The sequence below is a fragment of the Pseudophryne corroboree genome, chromosome 8 (assembly GCF_028390025.1).
Source record: "Pseudophryne corroboree isolate aPseCor3 chromosome 8, aPseCor3.hap2, whole genome shotgun sequence".
NCBI lineage: Eukaryota > Metazoa > Chordata > Amphibia > Anura > Myobatrachidae > Pseudophryne > Pseudophryne corroboree.
Genome location: NC_086451.1, coordinates 116,803,651 through 116,829,202, shown reverse-complemented (window position 1 = coordinate 116,829,202; position 25,552 = coordinate 116,803,651). Strand labels below are relative to the sequence as shown.

The window sequence follows — 25,552 nt, the reverse complement described above, 5'->3', positions numbered from 1 at the left end:
ACAAAAACATGTAATCAAGTTAAAATAGTAACTGATTAAATATTATCTAGAATTGTCTGTTTGAACATGTAATTATAGTTACAATTTATAATTTTATAACCTCAACCATGAGGGGCACAGACCTAACTAGGTGAATTTCCTCACATAGACAACAGGACACCTTCAAATAGGCTTTCTCTGTTCCTTCATATAAAGTAATTCATTCTTGAATGGAGAAGGTTGGGCCACTGTTTAATGAAGATGAACTTCACCTTCTCTTATACTACAAATAAGTACTTAAGACATTCAGTCTTTACCTGTGCAAGTTGTAGGACTGATTTTAGATTCAATACAGATGGATAAAAGTGAAAAATTTAGTTTTTTTACTCAACATAAAATCCCTTCCTCAGAGTTCATCTGGGGGATGCTGCGATCTCTCCCTGTCTGGTTTCTTAAGCCCCATCCACACGGGGCGATGTGTGCTGAGGGGGTAGGGAGAGGCGGGGGAGCTGCTCATTTCACCCAGCGGTGACATGAGCGATCTCACTAGATTTGGCATGCCCATCTCCATAGCCCACACTCTAACCCAGTGGTAATGACGCAGAGTCCTCATGATGGGCTCCGAGGAAGGGAATTTTATGGTGAGTAAAAAATCCAGTTTTTCACTTGAGATTTGACTTTTGATTTGTGGATCGTAAAATTGTTTGCTTTCTGTTTCCATGTACAGAGTGAACTGGAACAAGAAAATGAGTCTCTAAAGGAAAAGAACCAAGGCCTAGAATCTGCCCTGACGATGCATGAAGCTGATCAGGAGAAGTTAAAGGTGTGTTCAGGCGTAACAAGCTCTACCATACTGTACCTTATGCCTGCTGTGTCATCAATAACAGCCTTTATAATAATACTACCTTTTTTAAGACGTGATCCAAGCTAAGTAGGTCTATGATAGTCTGGAACTCTGTGCTAGATAGTGTTAAGGGGGGTACACACGGGGAGATGTGTGCTGAGCGACCTATCACAGACCGCTCAGCACACAGTGCGATGTGTGCTGAGCGAGGATGGGGGGTGACACTCACTTCACCCAGCGGTGAAGTCAGCAACCTGATTAGATTGTGCCTGCATGCATACCAATCTAGAACCGGTGATAGCGACGCATGGGGCCGCGCATCGCTATGGGGCATACACACGGAGATATGTTTGCTTCATTTCTAAGCAATCTAGTCAGATTGCTTAGACATTAAGCAAAAATCGCTACGTGTGTACCCCCCTTAAGTATTTTCACTACGGTTTGTTTTGTAAGGAATTTGGCTAGTTTTATAAAGTGATTGCCTTTGCAAGCTGTCGACAGGTTTGCACTTTAAATTTAGAGCACTTATACCCAACCCACAGAGAAGCAGATGCCTGCAAAAGCCAACGCTTCGTAAATCTAGCAGTTAGTTTTATCTTTTCAGATACTCTTGCTTAAGAACAACTGGTCAAGTTATTAGCACCTAACTACCTACTTGCCTGGGTTGAAAATGGCATAGATCTGTAGTTTGGGACCTTTGAATGAAATGTTTTAGCTTAGGGTGCCCACATACTGAGCGATTTTAGGGCCGATTTGGCCGAAAACAATATTTCGTAATGATAACTTGTTTATAAAAGTGCAAATCGTTAGTTATCAACGAACGAGAACGATCCGATGCGCGTCTCAACTGTTCATTTGATGTATCCTCTGATCTTCCCTGCTGCAGGCAAGATCTGAAGCTATCGTTTACGACAGCATGCTCCTGGATGTGGCCACTTAACAGTAGTATTAAACCAAAATAATTTGAGTGGGAGCACTCGATATCCCGGCTGTCAGAATCCCTGCGCTCTGCATACCGCCACCAGGATACCGACAACTATTCTCCCTCTTGGGGTGTCCACAACACCCCTGGAGGGAGAATAAATAGCGTGGCGCACGCAGCACGCCCACAAGGGGTGCTTTTGCGCTCGCCCCGCTGCCGGCATTCTGGCGGTCGGGATCTCAGCGCCAGTATGCTGTGCGCCGGTATATTGTTGTACACCATATATATATGCTAATGAACGCAGTTTGATTTGCTAATCTCTGTACATTCAGTGCATGTTTCTTGCCTGTTGTTATTGTAGGAAGAATTGAGCAGCAGGGAGACTGTGAGTGTGGAAATCGCTAAAGCCCTTGAGGAAATGCGAAAGCAGAAGGAAGAGCTCCAGCAGCAAGTGAGTGACTGCGCAAATAAAACATTAAACCAATATTAAGCAGACTCGCTCAGTAGATCCCAGATGTTGGTGGATAATTTGACTTTGATCATTTGTGTGGTAACTTGGACCTGGTAATAGATATAGGGGGGTATTCAATTCAGTTGAAAAAACAGCACTTTTCAACAGTTTGCAGGTTGAATTGACATTCGACCTATTCAAAACCAAGCCTGATTTTTCGGCTTGTCAAAAAATCCGGGCGAAAACCAGTAAATCGGAGAATTTGCTGCCAGTCCATGTGTTTTGTCGAATTCGTGCGCATTTTCGACAATTTTTTGGTCCGTTTTCGCCCATGCCATTTTGACCAAAAAAAAACAAAACTAAAAGGCATGGCGAAAATGCCAGCAATTGAATTATCGGCTTTCAAATTAGTGCCGGTTTTCAGACAGTCTGAAAACTCTGCACGGATTGAATACCCCCCATAAAGAAGCATCAGATGCATTCAAATCATATTGGCCTGCCATTTATTAAGATGATGCAGAAGGATGTGCTTGTAATAATTGTATCCACTGCTTAATGACAGGTAGCAGATTTGATGGCTGTAATTGGGGTGAACTCCCAGGATATCTCCCTGAAGAATGAGGAGCTGACGAGAAAGGCTGAAGAGGCCGCCATGCTGAAGGGAGGTGAGCAGTGTTAAATCATTTGTAGTACCAAACTGAAAATACAACACTTATGGTGACTCACATGATGAAAATGGCTGCCGTGGCACTGACGGGGTTAACCCTTGAGCTGCGGTGCCATTTTTAAATTGATCTTGGTGCCAATTTTAAATTTAGCCATTTGCATGGTGTGGCCGCATCAGATGCAACCACAACAGGTTGTACTTTCCCTGACATGGCGCATCTGATGTGACCAGTCACAAAACTCACTGTGAGGTGCAGGAAGAAAAGGCCCTGGGAAAATGTGAAGCCACGATGTTCCGATGGTGATGTTCCGATGTTTGTTTGGAAAATCCAATATTTTACAAATGTAAAAAATATATATATATTTTTTTTTTTTTTTTAGAAAATCGATTTTGAATAAGTAGTAAATATATGTTGTTGACCTAATTCAGTCATAAAAAAAAACAATTTTGGATCGGTTTTTGGAAAAGAATATTAGCCTGTCAAGTGGTTAAATGTTTTTGATGTGGCACGGCCCTGGATCCAGTGGCCGCGGTAATGCTTGTTATTAGACTGTGTAACAGGGATCCCAGGTTTCAGAGCTGTGTGCCGACCGCTGGGGTCCGGAGGCCCCAGTGATACAGTGGGGCTAGTCGTGTATTAACACTGTGTGCTGTGCTGCACGAGGAGGGGAAGCACACTCTCTATATGTGCTGCACATGAGCTCAGCATTACAGGGCAGCAGTGCTGAGAGCGGCCAAATAGTGGGTTAACCCCCAGTGTGCTGCACCAGGGGAGTGTGCACAGAGCTGCTGCTGGGGAACAGAGACCTTCAGCTCCCCAGTGCAGCAATGCAGGCAGTGCTGAGCATTAACGACTGAGTACCTAAGCCGCTGCAGCCGGAACTATTAGTGCCAGGGCTGCAAGGCAGTGTGCATGCATGCTTGGGAACAAGGAGAGCCCGCTGCCCCAGACTCCCGCCACTGAGGGCAGACAATTGGTCTTTTTAACCGGGGGAGAGTGAATGGACCTGCCCGCTGAGGGGACTGGGAAAGCCGTCTCCCAGTGCTGCTCTTTGACTTGTTTACACTCTGTGCGCTGCGCTGCCCCAGGGGAGAGCCCCAGCAGTCCCAGACTGCAGGGCTCCGGGAGCCCAGTGCTCAGTGTATTAAATGTAAGAGCAAATGTTTAAAATAAAATGTATAATTGTATTTTATATGTATGTGCAGCACTGAGCTGGCACCGCAGGTCCCAAGCGTCAGTGCTGTGGTGGTTAAAGCCTGCACAGTGGGGGTAATTCCAAGTTGATCGCAGCAAGAAATTTTTTAGCAGTTGGACAAAACCATGTGCACTGCAGGGGAGGCAGATATAACATGTGCAGAGAGAGTTAGATTTGGGTGGGTTATTTTATTTCTGTGCAGGGTAAATACTGGCTGCTTTATTTTTACACTGCAAATTAGATTGCAGATTGAACACACCCCACCCAAATCTAACTCTCTCTGCACATGTTATATCTGCCTCCCCTGCAGCGCACATGGTTTTGCCCAACTGCTAATTCCTGCTGCGATCAACTTGGAATTACCCCCAGTGTGTAAAAAGTATGTATTTAAATATAAAATGCATTTTACTCCATAATGCTATAGGGGGAATCCAGAGCTCACTGTGAGCTGCTGGGTCCGTGTGCCCCCTCCCAGGGAAACGGAATGCCTTCCTATACAGCCTTCCTCCATGAGAGTGGCTTGGGAAGGTACAGGGAAAGCTGGTCAATACAGCCAGCTAAATGGCTGGTCCAGGGAGCCCAAGAGGACTCCCACTCTTTGGCCAGGGGACTCTGCGGAGACCATGATTGCCCATCTCTGGAACTCAGATTCAGTCTAGAGGTGGCTGGCTTGGTCCCTTAGCAGCATCCTTGAAATCAGTTCTGGAGGGATTTTTACCCACTCCAGACATTGCTGGCACCTGAGCTGCGACTGTCACCTTAGGTTGACTAAGGCACAGAGGAGTGACGACTCCCCACTGCCATTGTTAAAGATGAGCATGCCAGACACATGCACTTAAGTTGATTTGGTAAAAACCACAGGGTGGATTAGGATAAAAGGAGGCCTGCGAGCCTGGTTTTATCTCTCTCTCTCTCTCTCTCTCTCTCTCTCTCTCTCTCTCTCTCTCTTTCTCTCTCTCTCTCTCTCTCTATATATATATATAGATATATATATATAGATATATATATATATATATATATATATATATATATATATCTTCTGTTGTGACATCAACAAGTGTTTTTGTGAACATCCATATACTGTACCCCCTCACTCAGCAATACTTGCACAGGGGAAGAGTCTTTTTTTAAGTCTATTTGAACAATAAGCATCAAATACAATCCTCTTCGGCTGTTCTGGGTTGAGCCCTCTATCTCTGCCCCCTGCCAGCTACCGTGCAGGGCCTGATCCATGGTGAGTGACCAGTGGATCAGGTGGTGTGGCTGCAGCTTATCTACGCATACACAGCAGAATCTGTTCCAGGTGCTGATTAAAGGAACCTGGTGTGGCAGCGAGTTACCCTCCCACTGCACAGTGGGAGGAGTCAGTAACAGGTGTTTAATGCCCGTAAGAGGGCATCGCCTATTGTCCCAGGTCCAGTGGGGTCAAACAAGTCTGTGATCGCTTGGCTCAGGCAGCGAAATGCATCCGTTCCCAACTTGTTCTGAACAGTTGGACGCTTGCTGTGCCACTGACAAGCCACACTACTAAGAGCTTTATTGTGTCCATTTAAAGATGGTTTTCTGTATTAATTTTTTTAAACAATGAGATGATTTGCATTTAGCTCTGTTCTTCCTTTCTGCGTTCAACCTCCATGATTGTCTGTCATGGCACAATGCTGTTGTTCAGTCTAGTTCCTGAGCTGCCAAATCTTTTGGAAATTTGTGCAGTAAAAATTTGTACAGATATGGAAGCTCGGCAACAAGCGGAATGGAAAGCAGGGGGCACATTCATTGTGGTTGACTGTATGGAGAACCGTTTGCCACATCATTCTGTGATCATTTCCATGATGCTTTAATTGTTTGTTTTTATTAGATTATGATGTTATCGTATTACGAATGCAGCAGTTACAGTCAGAACTTGAAACGTACAAAGCCAAAGTAACCCAGAGTGCAGAGACTGCTGAGAAGCACGCCAGTGCTGTCCGAGAGCAGCTACAGGAGCAGAAGGATGCCCTGCTGGCACGAGAGTCACAGGTATGGCAATACTAGGACAGTACTAGACCAGTCCATTTTTACTTGCTTTCTGACCGCATATTGCAATTTAAGAATGTTGTTGCTGTGAATGTTAAAGGGTATATACTTATAGGTGATTGTACATCCACTATGGTGTGTTCCCCTGTTTTGTGTTCACCTGAAGGTGACTTAACATCGATTCTTGTCAAAATAGAGAACTATTGATCACTGTAATAAGTATAATTGCATCAGTTTTCATAGTGATCAACTGCTAATATTCAGTGAAAGTTCTAGCACCTGCATCATTACAGCTCAGGGCTGTCACTGTGTGATGCTTTGATGGGCACGTGAATAATTATGGGCATTGCAGCTTTTCATTGGTTCTTCACGCCCCACGTCTGCAGGCATTTTAAAGTGGTAGACGAATATGTTCCCCACTTTAGATGGTAAAGGAGCTTTAAGTAAGAACACACAGACTAATTCAGTGAGTGACTTATCTGTGAGATGATGAGCATATGAAACTCTGTAATATTATGTTCTGTCATAACAGCAGTAGTTGTAACTGTTTTGTATGTGCCTTTAATATCTTCAGATATTAGTAGAAATGTAGCATAAAAGACTCAGCATAATTTCTCTAACATCCTAGTGGATGCTGGGGACTCCGTAAGGACCATGGGGAATAGACGGGCTCCGCAGGAGACTGGGCACTCTAAGAAAGATTTCGTACTACTGGTGTGCACTGGCTCCTCCCTCTATGCCCCTCCTCCAGACCTCATTTAGAATCTGTGCCCGGACAGAGCTGGGTGCATTTTAGTGAGCTCTCCTGGGCTTGCTAATAAGAAAGTATTTTAATTAGGTTTTTTATTTTCAGAGAGCTTCTGCTGGCAACAGACTCTCTGCTACGTGGGACTGAGGGGAGAGAAGCAAACCTACTAACTGCGGCTAGGTTGCGCTTCTTAGGCTACTGGACACCATTAGCTCCAGAGGGATCAAACACAGGAACCTAACCTTGGTCGTCCGTTCCCGGAGCCGCGCCGCCGTCCCCCTCGCAGAGACAGAAGCCGGCGGGTTGAAGCAAGAAGACGTCAAAATCGGCGGCAGAAGACTCCTGTCTTCATATGAGGTAGCGCACAGCACTGCAGCTGTGCGCCATTGCGCCCACACTAACCCACACACTCCGGTCACTGTAGGGCGCAGGGGGGGGGGGGGCGCCCTGGGCAGCAATTGATTACCTCCTGGCAAAAGCAGCATATATACAGTTGGGCACTGTAATATGCATGAGCCCCCGCCATTAATTTTACACAAAATCGCGGGACAGAAGCCCGCCGCTGAGGGGGCGGGGCTTTCTTCCTCAGCACTCACCAGCGCCATTTTCTCTCCACAGCTCCGCTGAGAGGAAGCTCCCCAGGCTCTCCCCTGCAGACTCACGGTAGAAAGAGGGTAAAAAGAGAGTGGGGCACATAAATTTAGCGCATTAATCATATATACAGCAGCTACTGGGTAAACACTAAGTTACTGTGTGATTCCTGGGTCATATAGCGCTGGGGTGTGTGCTGGCATACTCTCTCTCTGTCTCTCCAAAAGGCCTTGTGGGGGTCCTGTCCTCATATAGAGCATCCCCTGTGTGTGTGGTGTGTCGGTACGCGTGTGTCGGCATGTTTGACGAGGAGGGCTATGTGGAGGCAGAGCAAGTGCAGATGAATGACGTATCTCCGCCGACACCTGATTGGATGGATATGTCGAAGGTGTTAAATGATAATGTAAACTCCTTGCATAAAAGGTTGGATAAAGCTGATGCCTTGGGACAGTGGGGGTCTCAGCCCATGCCTGATCCTACAGCGCAGAGGCAGTCAGGGTCTCAGAAGCGCCCACTATCCAAAATTGTTGACACAGATATCGACACGGATTCTGACTCCAGTGTCGATGACGCTGATGCAAAATTGCAGCCTAAAATGGCTAAAGCCATCCGCTACATGATTATAGCAATGAAGGATGTATTGCACATATCAGAGGTAAACCCTGTCCCTGGCAAGAGGGTTTATATGTATGGGGAGAAAAAGCAAGAGGTGACTTTTCCCCCTTCACATGAGTTAAATGAGTTATGTGAAAAAGCGTGGGATTCCCCCGATAGGAAAGTGCTGATTTCCAAAAGGTTACTTATGGCGTACCCTTTCCCGCCAACGGACAGGATGCGCTGGGAATCCTCCCCTAGGGTAGATAAAGCTCTGACACGCTTATCTAAGAAGGTGGCCCTGCCGTCACAGGATACGGCCGCCCTAAAGGATCCTGCCGATAGGAAGCAGGAAAGTATCCTGAAGTCTGTTTATACACATTCAGGTACTCTACTGAGGCCGGCAATTGCGTCGGCGTGGATGTGTAGTGCTGTAGCAGCATGGACAGATAATCTGTCTGAGGAACTGGATACCTTAGACAAGGATACCATTTTACTGACCCTGGGGCATATAAAAGACGCTGTCCTATATATGAGGGATGCCCAGAGGGACATTTGCCTACTGGGCTCTAGAATAAATGCAATGTCAATTTCTGCCAGAAGGGTCCTGTGGACTCGGCAATGGACAGGTGATGCCGACTCCAAAAAGCACATGGAGGTTTTACCTTACAAGGGTGAGGAATTGTTTGGGGACGGTCTCTCGGACCTAGTTTCCACAGCTACGGCTGGGAAGTCAAATTTTTTGCCATATATTCCCTCACAGCCTAAGAAAGCACCGTATTACCAAATGCAGTCCTTTCGGTCACAAAGAAGCAAGAAGGTCAGAGGTGCGTCCTTTCTTGCCAGAGGCAGGGGTAGAGGAAAGAAGCTGCACCATACAGCTAGTTCCCAGGAACAGAAGTCCTCCCCGGCTTCCACTAAATCCACCGCATGACGCTGGGGCTCCACAGGTGGAGCCATGAGCTGTGGGGGCGCGTCTCCGAAATTTCAGCCACCAGTGGGTTCGCTCACAGGTGGATCCCTGGGCTATACAGATTGTGTCTCAGGGATACAAGCTTCAATTCGAAGTGATGCCCCCTCACCGTTACCTCAAATCGGCCCTGCCAGCTTCCCCCATGGAACGGGAAGTTGCGTTAGCGGCAATTCACAAGTTATATCTCCAGCAGGTGGTGGTAAAGGTTCCCCTACTTCAACAGGGAAGGGGATACTATTCCACAATGTTTGTGGTACCGAAACCGGACGGTTCGGTCAGACCCATATTGAATTTAAAGTCCCTGAACATTTATCTGAAAAGATTCAAGTTCAAAATGGAATCGCTCAGAGCGGTCATTGCAAGCCTGGAAGAGGGGGATTTTATGGTGTCTCTGGACATTAAGGATGCTTACTTGCATGTCCCCATTTATCCACCTCATCAGGAGTACCTCAGATTTGTGGTACAGGACTGTCATTACCAATTCCAGACGTTGCCGTTTGGGCTCTCCACGGCACCGAGAATATTTACCAAGGTAATGGCGGAAATGATGGTGATCCTGAGAAAGCAAGGAGTCACAGTTATCCCATACTTGGACGAACTCCTCATAAAGGCGAGGTCCAGAGAGCAGTTGCTGATCAGCGTAGCACACTCTCAGGAAGTGTTGCAGCGCATGGCTGGATTCGGAATATCCCAAAGTCGCAGCTGATTCCTACGACGCGTCTGCCCTTTCTGGGCATGATTCTGGACACAGACCAGAAGAAGGTGTTTCTCCCGGCGGAGAAGGCTCAGGAGCTCGTGACTGTAGTCAGAGACCTCTTAAAACCGAAACAGGTGTCGGTGCATCACTGCACGCGAGTCCTGGGAAAGATGGTGGCATCGTACGAAGCCATTCCCTTCGGCAGGTTCCATGCGAGGATTTTTCAGTGGGATCTGTTGGACAAGTGGTCCGGATCGCATCTTCAGATGCATCGGCTGATCACCCTGTCCCCGAGGGCCAGGGTGTCTCTTCTGTGGTGGCTGCAGAGTGCTCACCTTCTCGAGGGCGGCAGGTTCGGCATACAGGACTGGGTCCTGGTGACCACTGATGCGAGCCTCCGAGGATGGGGGGCAGTCACTCAGGGAAGAAACTTCCAAGGGTTGTGGTCAAGTCAGGAGGCTTGTCTGCACATAAATATCCTGGAACTAAGGGCCATATACAACGCCCTGAGTCAAGCGGAGCCTTTGCTTCGAAACCAACCGGTGCTGATTCAGTCAGACAACATCACCGCAGTGGCTCATGTAAACCGCCAGGGCGGCACAAGAAGCAGAGTGGCGATGGCGGAAGCCACCAGGATTCTTCGTTGGGCGGAGAATCACGTGCAAGCACTGTCAGCAGTGTTCATTCCGGGAGTGGACAACTGGGAAGCAGACTTCCTCAGCAGGCACGACCTCCACCCGGGAGAGTGGGGACTTCATCACGAAGTCTTCACTCAGATTACAAATCGATGGGAACTGCCACAGGTGGACATGATGGCATCCCGTCTCAACAAAAAGCTACAAAGGTGTTGCGCAAGGTCAAGAGACCCTCGGGCGATAGCTGTGGACGCACTAGTAACACCGTGGGTGTTCCAGTCGGTCTATGTGTTTCCTCCTCTTCCTCTCATACCCAAGGTACTGAGAATCGTAAGAAAAAGAGGAGTGAGAACAATACTCATTGTTCCGGATTGGCCAAGAAGGACTTGGTACCCGGAACTGCAAGAAATGCTCACAGAGGACCCATGGCCTCTGCCTCTCAGACAGGACCTGTTGCAACAGGGGCCCTGTCTGTTCCAAGACTTATCGTGGCTGCGTTTGACGGCATGGCGGTTGAACGCAGGATCCTAGCGGAAAAAGGCATTCCGGATGAAGTTATTCCTACGCTGATAAAGGCTAGGAAGGACGTGACAGCAAAACACTATCACCGTATATGGCGAAAATATGTTGCCTGGTGTGAGGCCAGGAAGGCCCCTACAGAGGAATTCCAGCTGGGCCGGTTCCTGCACTTCCTACAGTCTGGAGTGACTATGGGCTTGAAGTTGGGGTCCATAAAGGTCCAGATTTCGGCCCTATCCATTTTCTTTCAAAAGGAACTGGCTTCTCTTCCTGAAGTTCAGACGTTTGTTAAGGGAGTGCTGCATATTCAGCCCCCTTTTGTGCCACCAGTGGCACCTTCGGATCTCAACGTGGTGTTGGGTTTCCTGAAATCCCACTGGTTTGAGCCACTTAAGACCGTGGAGCTAAAGTATCTCACGTGGAAGGTGGTCATGCTATTGGCGTTAGCTTCGGCTAGGCGTGTGTCAGAATTGGCGGCTTTGTCATGTAAAAGCCCCTATCTGGTCTTCCATATGGACAGGGCAGAATTACGGACTCGTCCGCAATTTCTGCCGAAGGTGGTGTCATCTTTTCATTTGAACCAACCTATTGTGGTGCCTGCGGCTACTCGTGACTTGGAGGATTCCAAGTTGCTTGATGTAGTCAGGGCTTTGAAGATCTATGTAGCCAGGACGGCTGGAGTCAGGAAGACTGACTCGCTGTTTATCCTGTATGCATCCAACAAGCTGGGTGCTCCTGCTTCAAAGCAAACTATTGCTCGCTGGATCTGTAACACGATTCAGCAGGCTCATTCTGCGGCTGGATTGCCGCATCCAAAATCAGTGAAAGCCCATTCCACAAGGAAAGTGGGCTCTTCTTGGGCGGCTGCCCGAGGGGTCTCGGCATTACAGCTTTGCCGAGCAGCTACTTGGTCGGGTTCAAACACATTTGCTAAGTTCTACAAGTTTGATACCCTGGCTGAGGAGGACCTTGTGTTTGCCCATTCGGTGCTGCAGAGTCATCCGCACTCTCCCGCCCGTTTGGGAGCTTTGGTATAATCCCCATGGTCCTTACGGAGTCCCCAGCATCCACTAGGACGTTAGAGAAATAATATTTTACTCACCGGTAAATCTATTTCTCGTAGTCCGTAGTGGATGCTGGGCGCCCGTCCCAAGTGCGGACTTTCTGCAATACGTGTATATAGTTATTGCTTAATGAAGAGTTATGTTATGTTGGCATCCATTGTTTGATGCTCTGTTGTTGTTCATACTGTTGACTGGGTAAGTTTATCACAAGTTATACGGTGTGATTGGTGTGGCTGGTATGAGTCTTACCCTGGATTCCAAAATCCTTTCCTTGTAATGTCAGCTCTTCCGGGCACAGTTTCCTTAACTGAGGTCTGGAGGAGGGGCATAGAGGGAGGAGCCAGTGCACACCAGTAGTACTAAATCTTTCTTAGAGTGCCCAGTCTCCTGCGGAGCCCGTCTATTCCCCATGGTCCTTACGGAGTCCCCAGCATCCACTACGGACTACGAGAAATAGATTTACCAGCGAGTAAAATCTTATTTTCCCATATGGAGTATGCCTACAGATGTGCCCTCATACACTTAGCTTTAATACAAGATACAGTGCTAGTGGGCCGGACCGAGCATTGTAGCGCAGACGCAGCGGTACACCCACTCAGTCTGTACCAGTGACACAGAGCTGCGACTTTAACCACATAGGAATTAATGTCAAATATGTATAAAGTGGCTGATGAAGCACAACAGAACCTGGTGTGAAAATAAGTCTCGGCCGCTGCATCGTAGCACTTCATGGGGGTCATTCCAACCCGTTCGCATGCAGCGGTGCGAACGGGTCAGAACTGCGCGGCGCCCGCAATGCGCACACGCGCCGTTCCCCAGCGACCGACGTCGCCGGGCAACGACCAGAAGAGAGAAGAAAGTGATCGCAAGAAGATCGACAGCGGGGAGGCGTTCCTGGGCGGATACTTACCGGTTTCCGGTCGTGGAAATCCGAGCGCAGGTGGATGTCTGACGTCAATCCCGGAACCTTCGTCGCTGGATCCGTCGCACAGGGTAAGTAAGTCTGACCCTGGTCTTGTTTTGCAGGAAACTTGTTTAGCATAGCAGGGCTGCACAAGCGATCGCAGCCCTGCTATGCTAAAATACACCACCCCATAGGCGGCGTCAAGTTGATCGCACGAGCAGCAAAAAGTTGCTACGTGCAATAAACTCTGAATGAGGGCCCATATACAGGTTCAGACTCATTCGCACATAGGGGGTAATTCCAAGTTGATCGCAGCAGGAAATTTTTTAGCAGTTGGGCAAAACCATGTGCACTGCAGGGGGGCAGATATAACATTTGCAGAGAGAGTTAGATTTGGGTGGGTTATTTTGTTTCTGTGCAGGGTAAATACTGGCTGCTTTATTTTTTACACTGCAATTTAGATTGCAGATTTGACTCACCACACCCAAATCTCTCTCTCTCTGCACATGTTATATCTGCCTCCCCTGCAGTGCACATGGTTTTGCCCAACTGCTAAAAAAATTCCTGCTGCGATCAACTTGGAATTACCCCCTATAGGACGTAATTCAGACCTGATCGCAGCAGCAAAATTGTTCTCTAATGGGCAAAACCATGTGCACTGCAGGTGGGGCAAACATAACATGTGCAGAGAGATTTAGATTTAACTGGGTTATATTGTTTCTGTGCAGGGTAAATACTGGCTGCTTTATTTTTACACTGCAATTTAGATTTCAGTTTGAACACACCCCACCCAAATCTAACTCTCTCTGCACATGTTATATCTGCCCCCCTGCAGTGCACATGGTTTTGCCCATTAGAGAACAATTTCTCTATCATCCACTAGGGGACAAAGGAGATCTATACAGCTGGGATGAGAAGGCTGCAGGCCGGAGGTGGCACAATGAATTAATTAAATAAAAAATATTCACAGCTGGCTCCTCCCCCTTCACGCCCGCCTATCCTTCCAGTTTGAAAAATTGTGCTAGGAGGTGGAAGCACAGAAAGGAGCACTTGCTCCACATAAGCTTTTTTCTCTGACGTCCTAAGTGGATGCTGGGGACTCCGTCAGGACCATGGGGAATAGCGGCTCCGCAGGAGACAGGGCACAAAAGTAAAAGCTTTAGGATCAGGTGGTGTGCACTGGCTCCTCCCCCTATGACCCTACTCCAAGCCTCAGTTAGATTTTTGTGCCCGGCCGAGAAGGGTGCAATCTAGGTGGCTCTCCTAAAGAGCTGCTTAGAGTAAAAGTTTTGTTAGGTTTTTTTTTTATTTTCAGTGAGTCCTGCTGGCAACAGGCTCACTGCATCGAGGGACTTAGGGGAGAGAAGTGAACTCACCTGCGTGCAGGATGGATTGGCTTCTTAGGCTACTGGACACCATTAGCTCCAGAGGGAGTCGGAACACAGGTCTCACCCTGGGGTTCGTCCCGGAGCCACGCCGCCGACCCCCTTGCAGATGCCGAAAAGTGAAGAGGTCCAGAAACCGGCGGCAGAAGACTTTTCAGTCTTCATAAGGTAGATCACAGCACTGCAGCTGTGCGCCATTGTTGTCAGCACACTTCATAGCAGCGGTCACTGAGGGTGCAGGGCGCTGGGGGGGGCGCCCTGGACAGCAATGATAGTACCTTATTCTGGCTAAAAATACATCACATATAGCCCCTGGGGGCTATATGGATGTATTTAACCCCTGCCAGGTCTCAGAAAAACGGGAGAAGAAGCCCGCCGAAAAGGGGGCGGGGCCTATTCTCCTCAGCACACAGCGCCATTTTCCCTCACAGAAATGCTGGTGGGAAGGCTCCCAGGCTCTCCCCTGCACTGCACTACAGAAACAGGGTTAAAACAGAGAGGGGGGGCACTTATTTGGCGATATGACTATATATATTAAAATGCTATAAGGGAAAAACACTTATATAAAGGTTGTCCCTGTATAATTATAGCGTTTTTGGTGTGTGCTGGCAAACTCTCCCTAGGTCTCCCCAAAGGGCTAGTGGGGTCCTGTCCTCTATCAGAGCATTCCCTGTGTGTGTGCTGTGTGTCGGTACGTGTGTGTCGACATGTATGAGGACGATGTTGGTGAGGAGGCGGAGCAATTGCCTGTAATGGTGATGTCACTCTCTAGGGAGTCGACACCGGAATGGATGGCTTATTTAAGGAATTACGTGATAATGTCAACACGCTGCAATGTCGGTTGACGACATGAGACGGCCGGCAAACCAATTAGTACCTGTCCAGGCGTCTCAAACACCGTCAGGGGCGGACACGGACACTGACTCCAGTGTCGACGGTGAAGAAACAAACGTATTTTCCTTTAGGGCCACACGTTACTTGTTAAGGGCAATGAAGGAGATGTTACATATTTCTGATACTACAAGTACCACAAAAAAGGGTATTATGTGGAGTGTGAAAAAACTACATGTGGTTTTTCCTGAATCAGATAAATTAAATGAAGTGTGTGATGATACGTGGGTTTCCCCCGATAGAAAATTATTGGCGGTATACCCTTTCCCGCCAGAAGTTATGGCGCGTTGGGAAACACCCCTTAGGGTGGATAAGGCGCTCACACGATTATCAAAACAAGTGGCGTTACCGTCTCCAGATACGGCCGCCCTCAAGGAGCCAACTGATAGGAGGCTGGAAAATATCCTAAAAAGTATATACACACATACTGGTGTTATACTGCGACCAGCGATCGCCTCAGCCTGGATGGGCAGCGCTGGGGTGGCTTGGTCGGATTCCCTGACTGGAAATATTGATACCCTTGACAGGGACAGTATTTTATTGACTATAGAGCATTTAAAGGATGCATTTCTATATATGCGAGATGCACAGAGGGATATTTGCACTCTGGCATCAAGAGTAAGTGCGATGTCCATATCTGCCAGAAGATGTTTATGGACACGACAGTGGTCAGGTGATGCAGATTCCAAACGGCACATGGAAGTATTGCCGTATAAAGGGGAGGAGTTATTTGGGGTCGGTCCATCGGACCTGGTGGCCACGGCAACAGCTGGAAAATCCACCTTTTTTACCCCAAGTCACATCTCAGCAGAAAAAGACATCGTCTTTTCAGCCTCAGTCCTTTCGTCCCCATAAGGGCAGGCGGGCAAAAGGCCAGTCATATCTGCCCAGGGATAGAGGTAAGGGAAGAAGACTGCAGCAGGCAGCCCATTCCCAGGAACAGAAGCCTTCCACCGCTTCTGCCAAGTCCTCAGCATGACGCTGGGGCCGTACAAACAGGTGCGGTGGGGGGTCGTCTCAAGAGTTTCAGCACGCAGTGGGCTCACTCGCAAGTGGACCCCTGGATCCTACAAGTAGTATCCCAGGGGTGCAGATTGGAAATTCGAGACGTCTCCCCCTCGCAGGTTCCTGAAGTTTGCTTTACCAACGTCTCCCTCCGACAGGGAGGCAGTATTGGAAACAATTCACAAGCTGTATTCCCAGCAGGTGATAATCAAAGTACCCCTCCTACAACAAGGAAAGGGGTATTATTCCACACTATATTGTGGTACTGAAGCCAGACGGCTCGGTGAGACCTATTCTAAATCTGAAATATTTGAACACTTACATACAAAGGTTCAAATCAAGATGGAGTCACTCAGAGCAGTGATAGCGAACCAGGAAGAAGGGGACTATATGGTGTCCCTGGACATCAAGGATGCTTACCTCCATGTCCCAATTTGCCCTTCTCACCAAGGGTACCTCAGGTTCGTGGTACAAAACTGTCACTATCCGTTTCAGACGCTGCCGTTTGGATTGTCCACGGCACCCCGGGTCTTTACCAAGGTAATGGCCGAAATGATGATTCTTCTTCAAAGAAAAGGCGTCTTAATTATCCCTTACTTGGACGATCTCCTGATAAGGGCAAGGTCCAGAGAACAGTTGGAGGTCGGAGTAGCACTATCTCAAGTAGTTCTACGACAGCACGGGTGGATTCTAAATATTCCAAAATCGCAGCTGTCTCCGACGACACGTCTGCTGTTCCTAGGGATGATTCTGGACACAGTCCAGAATAAGGTGTTTCTCCCGGAGGAGAAAGCCAGGGAGTTATCCGAGCTAGTCAGGAACCTCCTAAAACCAGGAAAAGTGTCAGTGCATCATTGCACAAGGGTCCTGGGAAAAATGGTGGCTTCTTACGAAGCGATTCCATTCGGCAGATTTCACGCAAGAACTTTTCAGTGGGATCTGCTGGAAATAACCCTGTCTCCAAGGACAAGGGTGTCTCTTCTGTGGTGGCTGCAGAGTGCTCATCTACTAAAGGGCCACAGATTCGGCATCCAGGACTGGGTCCTGGTGACCACGGATGCCAGCCTGAAAGGCTGGGGAGCAGTCACACAAGGAAAAAATTTCCAGGGAGTGTGATCAAGTCTGGAGACTTCTCTCCACATAAATATACTGGAGCTAAGAGCAATTTACAATGCTCTAAGCTTAGCAAGACCTCTGCTTCAAGGTCAGCCGGTATTGATCCAGTGGGACAACATCACGGCAGTCGCCCACGTAAACAGACAGGGCGGCACAAGAAGCAGGAGGACAATCGCAGAAACTGCAAGGATTCTTCACTGGGCGGAAAATCATGTGATAGCACTGTCAGCAGTGTTCATTCCGGGAGTGGACAACTGGGAAGCAGACTTCCTCAGCACGACCTCCACCCGGGAGAGTGGGGACTTCATCGGGAAGTCTTCCACATGATTGTGAACCGTTGGGAAAGACCAAAGGTGGACATGATGGCGTCCCGCCTGAACAAAAAACTGGACAGGTATTGCGCCAGGTCAAGAGACCCTCAGGCAATAGCTGTGGACGTTCTGGTAACACCGTGGGTGTACCAGTCGGTGTATGTGTTCCCTCCTCTGCTTCTCATACCTAAGGTACTGAGAATTATAAGACGTAGAGGAGTAAGAACTATACTCGTGGCTCCGGATTGGCCAAGAAGGACTTGGTACCCGGAACTTCAAGAGATGCTCACAGAGGACTCATGGCCTCTGCCGCTAAGAAGGGACTTGCTTCAGCAAGTACCATGTCTGTTCCAAGACTTACCGCGGCTGCGTTTGACGGCATGGCGGTTGAACGCCGGATCCTAAGGGAAAAAGGCATTCCGGAAGAGGTCATTCCTACCCTGGTCAAAGCCAGGAAGGAGGTGACCGCACAACATTATCACCACATGTGGCGAAAATATGTTGCGTGGTGTGAGGCCAGGAAGGCCCCACGAAGAAATTTCAACTCGGTCGATTCCTGCATTTCCGGCAAACAGGAGTGTCTATGGGCCTCAAATTGGGGTCCATTAAGGTTCAAATTTCGTCCCTGTCGATTTTCTTCCAGAAAGAATTGGCTTCAGTTCCTGAAGTCCAGAAGTTTATCAAGGGAGTACTGCATATACAACCCCCTTTTGTGCCTCCAGTGGCACTGTGGGATCTCAACGTAGTTCTGGGATTCCTCAAATCACATTGGTTTAAACCGCTCAAATCTGTGGATTTAAAATATCTCACATGGAAAGTGACCATGATGTTGGCCCTGGCCTCGGCCAGGCGAGTGTCAAAATTGGCGGCTTTGTCTCACAAAAGCCCATATCTGATTGTCCATTCGGACAGGGCAGAGCTGCGGACTCGTCCCCAGTTTCTCCCTAAGGTGGTGTCAGCGTTTCACCTGAACCAGCTTATTGTGGTACCTGCGGCTACTAGGGACTTGGAGGACTCCAAGTTGCTAGATGTTGTCAGGGCCCTGAAAATATAGGTTTCCAGGACGGCTGGAGTCAGGAAAACTGACTTGCTGTTATCCTGTATGCACCCAACAAACTGGGTGCTCTTGCTTCTAAGCAGACGATTGCTAGTTGGATGTGTAGTACAATTCAGCTTGCACATTCTGTGGCAGGCCTGCCACAGCCAAAATATGTAAATGCCCATTCCAAAAGGAAGGTGGGCTCATCTTGGGCGGCTGCCCGAGGGGTCTCGGCTTTACAACTTTGCCGAGCTGCTACTTGGTCAGGGGCACACCCTGGCTGAGGAGGACCTGGAGTTCTCTCACTCGGTGCTGCAGAGTCATCCGCACTCTCCCGCCCGTTTGGGAGCTTTGGTATAATCCCCATGGTCCTGACGGAGTCCCCAGCATCCACTTAGGACGTCAGAGAAAATAAGAATTTACTTACCGATAATTCTATTTCTCGTAGTCCGTAGTGGATGCTGGGCGCCCATCCCAAGTGCGGATTGTCTGCAATACTTGTACATAGTTATTGTTACAAAAATCGGGTTATTATTGTTGTGAGCCATCTTTTCAGAGGCTCCGCTGTTATCATGCTGTTAACTGGGTTCAGATCACAGGTTGTACAGTGTGATTGGTGTGGCTGGTATGAGTCTTACCCGGGATTCAAAATCCTTCCTTATTGTGTACGCTCGTCCGGGCACAGTATCCTAACTGAGGCTTGGAGGAGGGTCATAGGGGGAGGAGCCAGTGCACACCACCTGATCCTAAAGCTTTTACTTTTGTGCCCTGTCTCCTGCGGAGCCGCTATTCCCCATGGTCCTGACGGAGTCCCCAGCATCCACTACGGACTACGAGAAATAGAATTATCGGTAAGTAAATTCTTATTTTTTTATTGTTTGTGTCGCCCGATCCCACTCGACAGAAAGGAGGGTGTGGGCTGGTTTGGCATGTACTTTAGGAGTACACTTGAGACTAAAATCCCGGCTGAAGGGATCAGCCTCTCATACAGAAGTCTTCCTCTAACGGTGAGTACTGTACAGCAGCGCAGCTCCTAAATATATTTCCCCCGCTGGGCTGAGAAGTGCTGGAGGAATCAGCCGGTTAGACATAGCGGGCAACTCCGGAGCAGAGGCAGGGCGCAGCGCAGCTCAGGTGGTTGGCGGGCCGGCGAGCACAGCCAGAAGAAGGGGGTGCTGCGTGGAGCCCCTTGGCGGCTTCCTCAATCGCCACCCGCTGTAGACAAATAGCGCAGCCGGAGACGCCACTATCGGATATATAGAGAGATCAGAGCACGGATAGATCAGAGATCACATACAATTCAAGGAACAGAAGGGTGCGGACAGGCGCAGGGATGGTGTATTCCTCGCTGCAGGGAAGCCTAGCGGCGAGGTGAATAAAAAAATTAAGTTTTGGCTATCTTGTTTTCCTAATTTGGCGCGCTGTCACAGTGGGCTTTCCACTGAGAAGGAATGCAGAGTTGTAAGGCACTTGGTCCCCTGTTGTCTATTCCGGCCTTGCGAGGTGTCAGAGCCGCTTCCCCGCTGCACGATCACCGTCCTGAGAGGTTGTTCAGCGGGGCACTGTGCCTTAGCTGTCGCAATCGCAGCGCGCCGCACACCCCTAACAAGTGCCTGGAGGTGACGACTGTGGTGAGTACAAGCCAGGGGGTCCCCTGGTTCATGGTTGCGGCTACCCACGGATGCGGCATATGGGACCCGCTAGAGCCCCCTGTGTAAACTTGCCAGCGGTGGCTTAAACTAGCACTTGTGTGTTTTTAAGCAAACTAGGAGACATTTCCAGTATAAACATCTCTGTAGCTCCGGCGCCATTGGGGGGGCGGAGCTAACTCAGAGTGGGACCAGCGGCATTTTGGCACCTTCCTCTGCTTAATGCTGCAGCAGCAAGCATACACAGCTCCTCCTGACTCACAAGCCACACTGGAAAACTGGTACAGGGTGTAGCAAAGGGGGAGAGCCGCTAAGGTACACAAATCTGTGTCCTATACAGGACAGAAATCATTAGTGTTTCACTGTGATATAGTAAGCTGACAGCCTCACTGGGGCTGTATAGCTGGGGAGTGCTGGTCTTCTCTCTCTGTGTGTCTCCTCTCACATACAGTAAGGGTAGGCTTGCTAAGTATTACTGCCTGTGTGTATGTGTATGTCATTGTGATTACTGTAAACATGGGTATACACAAACTATGCCACACCAACTTCTCACCCTTATCTGATTCTGTTTCATGTGCACAATGCAACCAATCTTCACAGCTCAGTGAAGGGGCTGAGGGAGAGGGACCAGAGCCATCCTGGTTAGGGGCTCTTAAGACTATGATGTCTGATATGTCATCACAACTCTGCTAATGTTCAGAAAACTCAGCTACTACAACAGGCTGTTGCAGACTTAGCTGCTAGGGCAGATGTTACACAGCCCCCCTCTCTAACTCAGGACCACAAAAGTGTGGTTTACCTGCTCTACTCTCTGATTCAGATTATCTGCTCTACTCTCTGATTCAGATGAGGAAATACAGGAGGATGGGGATGACTTGGATCCTGTTAGTGGGGATTCCACTTCTGCTCAGGGTAATGAACCCCTCATTCTGGCTATACGGGACGTGTTAAAGCTCCCTCTAGAGGATGATGCGTCACAGCAGTCGTTTTTCTTTACACAAAACAAGCCTAATGTCACTTTCCTTTTATTCTGCAGAGTTAGATGACCTATTTAAATTAGCCTGGAAAAATCCATACAAAAAATACCAAGTGTCAAAAAGATTTTTGCACACTTTCCCATTTGCTCGCGAAGGTAGGAAATTCTGGGAAGAACCCCCGGGAGTTGACGTATCAGTCTCTCGATTGTCAAAAAAGGCGGTGCTGCCTGCCCCGGGCTCCTTTACCATAAAGTACCCTGGGGACAGAAAAATAGAGACTACACTAAAGTCTATCTACACAGCAGCAGGTGTGTCGCAAAGGCCGGTCATAGCGGGTGGGTGGATGACCCATGCCAGGCTACTCAGATTCAGGAGAGCCTCTCCGGGGATATGCCACTGGTCACTACGGTGACTCTCCTGAAGCACATTCAGGACACTGCACGCGTCCTGTGTGACTCTCTCAAGGAAATGGGCAATATTAATGCTAGGACTTCTGCCATGGTAGTGTCGGTGCACAGGGCCTTGTGGTTGCGTCACTGGATAGCAGACGCAGAATCCAAACGCATTGTGGAATCCCTCCCCTTTTCAGGGGAATGGCTCTTTGGGGTTGAGTTGGATACGTGGATTTCCAAAATCACTGCAGGGAAATACACGTTTCTCCCCACTGGGGCCCTGCCGGCTAGGCGTTCCTCCCGGGGCCATCTGTTCAGTCCTTTCGGCCTAACAGATTTTGATATAGGGCCAGAGGTGCCTCCAATGCGACTAGAGGCACCAGAGGTAAGACAAAAAGAACTGCAAACACCGGTTCTCAGGAACAGAGCACAAGTCCTCAGCATGGCGGTGCCCACCCACCCCGAGGGGATCTCGAGGTGGGAGCTCGACTGCGTCACTTCAGCCACGTCTGGGAGGTTTCCTGCCAGGATACCTGGGTCAGGGACCTAATTTCTCAGGGCTACAAGCTGGAGTTCGGCGGTGTTCCTCCCCCTCGATTTTTCAAATCAAGTTTACCAGCTTTGGAGGGTACGCAAGTTACGTTGCAACAAGCCATCCAATAGTTGGTCCAGTCCCACGTCATTGTTCCAGTACCAATACCACAACAAGGCAGGGTTTATTACTCCAACCTGTTTGTGGTACCGAAGCCAGACGATTCGGTAAGGCCCATTTTGAATCTCAAGTCATTGAACCCTTACCTAAAGGTTTTCAAGTTCAAATAGGGAATCCTTGAGGGCAGTGATTGCGGGCCTGGAAGAACAGGATTTCATGGTTTTCTTGGATATCAAGGATGCCTCCCTTCATATTCCTATTTGGCCACCTCATCAGGCTTATCTGAGGTTTGCCCTGCTGGACGATCACTACCAGCTTCAGGCACTGCCCTTCGGCCTGCCCACAGCTCCGAGGGTATTCACAAAGGTAATGGCGGAGATGATGTTCCAGCTCCGGGTCCAGGGGGTCAATGTTGTCCCATACCTGGACGATTTTCTGATAAAAGCAATATCCAGGGAGCTTTTATTGCTCCATATCGACCGCACTATCAACCTTCTGTCACACCATGGGTGGATTCTCAATTTACAGACGTCCCACCTGGAGCCAACTCAGCAGCTCCTATTCCTGGGGATGTTACAGGATACTGTGTCCCAGAAGGTGTTCCTCCTGGAGGACAAAGCGAGAACACTTCAGGAGATGGTCTGCATGGTGCTCCAACCTGCTCGAGTATCCATCCATCTCTGTATAAGATTGTTGGGGAAGATGGTCGCCTCATACGAGGCGATCCAATATGGGAGGTTCCATGCCAGAACATTTCAATTGGATGTCCTGAGCAAGTGATCCGGATCACAGCTACAGATGCACCGGATGATACGGCTGTCACCTCAGGCCAGGATTTCCCTCCTGTGGTGGCTGCAGTCCTCCAATCTCCTGGAAGGCCGGAATTTTGGGATTCAGATTTGAATCCTCCTCACGACGGCTGCAATTCCAGGGCAGGTGGTCAGCCCACGAAGCCCTCATTCCGATCAACATTCTGGAACTTCGGTCAATCTACAGTGCTCTGCTTCAGGCCTCTCCTCTGCTCAAGGATCACGCGATCCAAGTACAGTTGGACAACGCCACAGCAGTGGCATACTTCAATCGGCAAGGAGGGACAAAAAGCAGAGCCTGCATGCGAGAGGTGTCAAAAATACTCCTCTGGACGGAAAGAAATGCAAGAGCAATGTCGGCAATCTTCATTCCAGGAGTGAACAACTGAGAAGCGGACTTCCTGAGTCGTCACAATCTCCACCCGGGGGAGTGGGGGCTCCACCATCAGGTGTTTCAGCAGATCATCGACCGGTGGGGCTGCCCACAAATAGACCTGATGGCTTCTTGACTCATGTATACAAAAAAGAGAAAGACGAGATTGCCTGATAGTGGTGCACACTAATAATAATAAAATGTAACTTTTAATTCGTATTATTAAAAACCATTGCGAAATATAGGATAAAATATAAAGGTGAGAAAGAAAGAAAAGTGTTCTAAAATATATGACTTCCTGCACACAGGGCGCCCGCAAACTGTAAGTTTTATATGCCTTTATGCTATGCAGATATCTGTATACTTTATTGTGTTTATTAATAAACGTTATATAGTTCCTAGCAGTGATTCATGTCTTGTTGTGTACTCATTATTAAATGTTATACAATTACCAGCAATCCACGTCTTGTTCTTTATTCCTTATTCTCGATGTAACCAATGAGAGTCATGTATGACAAAATATGCTGACATACAGTCTATATATAAGAAAATCACTTTAGAGGTTTTTAATGAATCAGTATGGCCACAAAGATCCCTGGGTGATCACTCTCTTTAATTGTACCACATGAAAGTCCAAATAGACACAGTGACCCAATGTTATATGTACTTCCTAAAAAGATTATAATTCAATATTATCAGATATGCTAATTGATATAGAGATACATTTCTTTACAGCAAGGTATTTATAGGTGATTTTATTAATTTATATTTATACACAGTGTATATGTGACTCCTTAAAGTTAATTTATCCCAAAGGACGAAACAGTCCTCACTTGGCTGTGTTCTCAGGGTCTAATAGATATTGTTATATTACCTGTCTGTTCTTTATCTATAATGCACTCACACAATCTAGCTATAACTCATATATTGCCACATATACTTTAATGCTGTAGTTAGTTTTGTGAGGTTAAATCTCCTCTATGTAGTCAACTATTGATAGAAATATTCATACAGTGTTTGTGTCCTTTATTAGCAGCACAATTCATACAGCCTGACTACAGCTCATGTATGGCTCCAAATGTTTCAATATTGTAGCCACTTCTCATAAAGTTGGCTCCTACCAGCATAAGCAACAAGAAGCTTCCCTGGTATTGCTCACGAACCAAGGACCCTCAGTCGAGGGCAGTGGATGCGTTGACGCCGCCTTGGCCTTACCGGCTGGTCTACCTGTTTCCTCCGATTCCGTTGCTCCCAAGGGTGCTCAAGCGAATCAGGAATCAAGGAGTCCAGACAATTCTGATAGCCCCGGATTGGCCTCGGAGGGCGTGGTACGCGGATCTTCTGGACATGTCCATCGATGACCCTTGGCCTCTCCCACTAAGAAGAGATCTTTTTCAACAAGGACCATTCGTCTACCTGGACTTACGGCAACTTTGTTTGACGTCATGGAGGTTGAGCGGAACATCCTAGCTCACAAGGGCCTTTCCAAAAAGGTTATTGCTACCATGGATCAGGCCAGGAAACCTGTGACGTCAAAACACTATCATCATATCTGGAGAAGATATGTCTCCTGGTGCGAGGAACGCACGTATCCACCTGCAGAGTTCAACTTGGGGCGTTTCCTGCAGGCTGGTGTGGATAAGGGCTTACATCTGGGTTCCATTAAGGTCCAGATTTCAGCTCTTTCCATTTTCTTCCAGAAGAAATTGGCACTTCTTGCAAGGGGTGCTCCACATACAACCTCCTTTTGTGCCGCCTACGGAACCCTGGGATTTGAATGTGGTGTTGGAATTTCTACAGTCATCCTGGTTTGAACCTCTGATGACGGTAGAAGACAAGTACCTCACGTGGAAGACGGTGATGTTACTGGCCCTGGCTTCTGCTAGACGTGTCACAGAATTGGGGGCCTTATCGTGTAAACGTCCATATTTGTTTTTTTACGAGGACAGAGCGGAGCTCAGGACTAGGCAGCAGTTTCTGCGAAAGGTTGTCTCTGCGTTTCACTTGAATTAACCTATTGTGTTTCCATCAAGTTCTGACACTTCTGTTCCTCCGGAGGCATTGGATGCTGTGCGAGCCTTGAAGAGCTATGTCAAGCGGACGGCTCGGATCAGAAAAGATGGATTCTTTGTTCGTGCTCTATGATGCACAGAAAA

At 48.3% G+C, this 25,552-nt stretch overlaps 1 protein-coding gene across 5 annotated transcripts in view; it reads left to right on the top strand.

Moving 5' to 3' along the window:
* The window catches only part of GOLGA1 (golgin A1), a 217,811-nt gene that overhangs the window by 145,320 nt on the left and 46,939 nt on the right, over positions 1-25,552 (top strand). For 4 of the 5 annotated variants that reach the window (XM_063936885.1, XM_063936886.1, XM_063936882.1 and 1 more), the window contains 4 exons: positions 707-802; positions 2,107-2,196; positions 2,759-2,861; positions 5,915-6,075. In XM_063936885.1, the coding sequence (XP_063792955.1) occupies positions 707-802; positions 2,107-2,196; positions 2,759-2,861; positions 5,915-6,075 (450 nt within the window). Of the gene's footprint in view, positions 1-706; positions 803-2,106; positions 2,201-2,758; positions 2,862-5,914; positions 6,076-25,552 lie in introns of all 5 variants that reach the window. The other variant, XM_063936884.1, reaches the window with a different exon arrangement.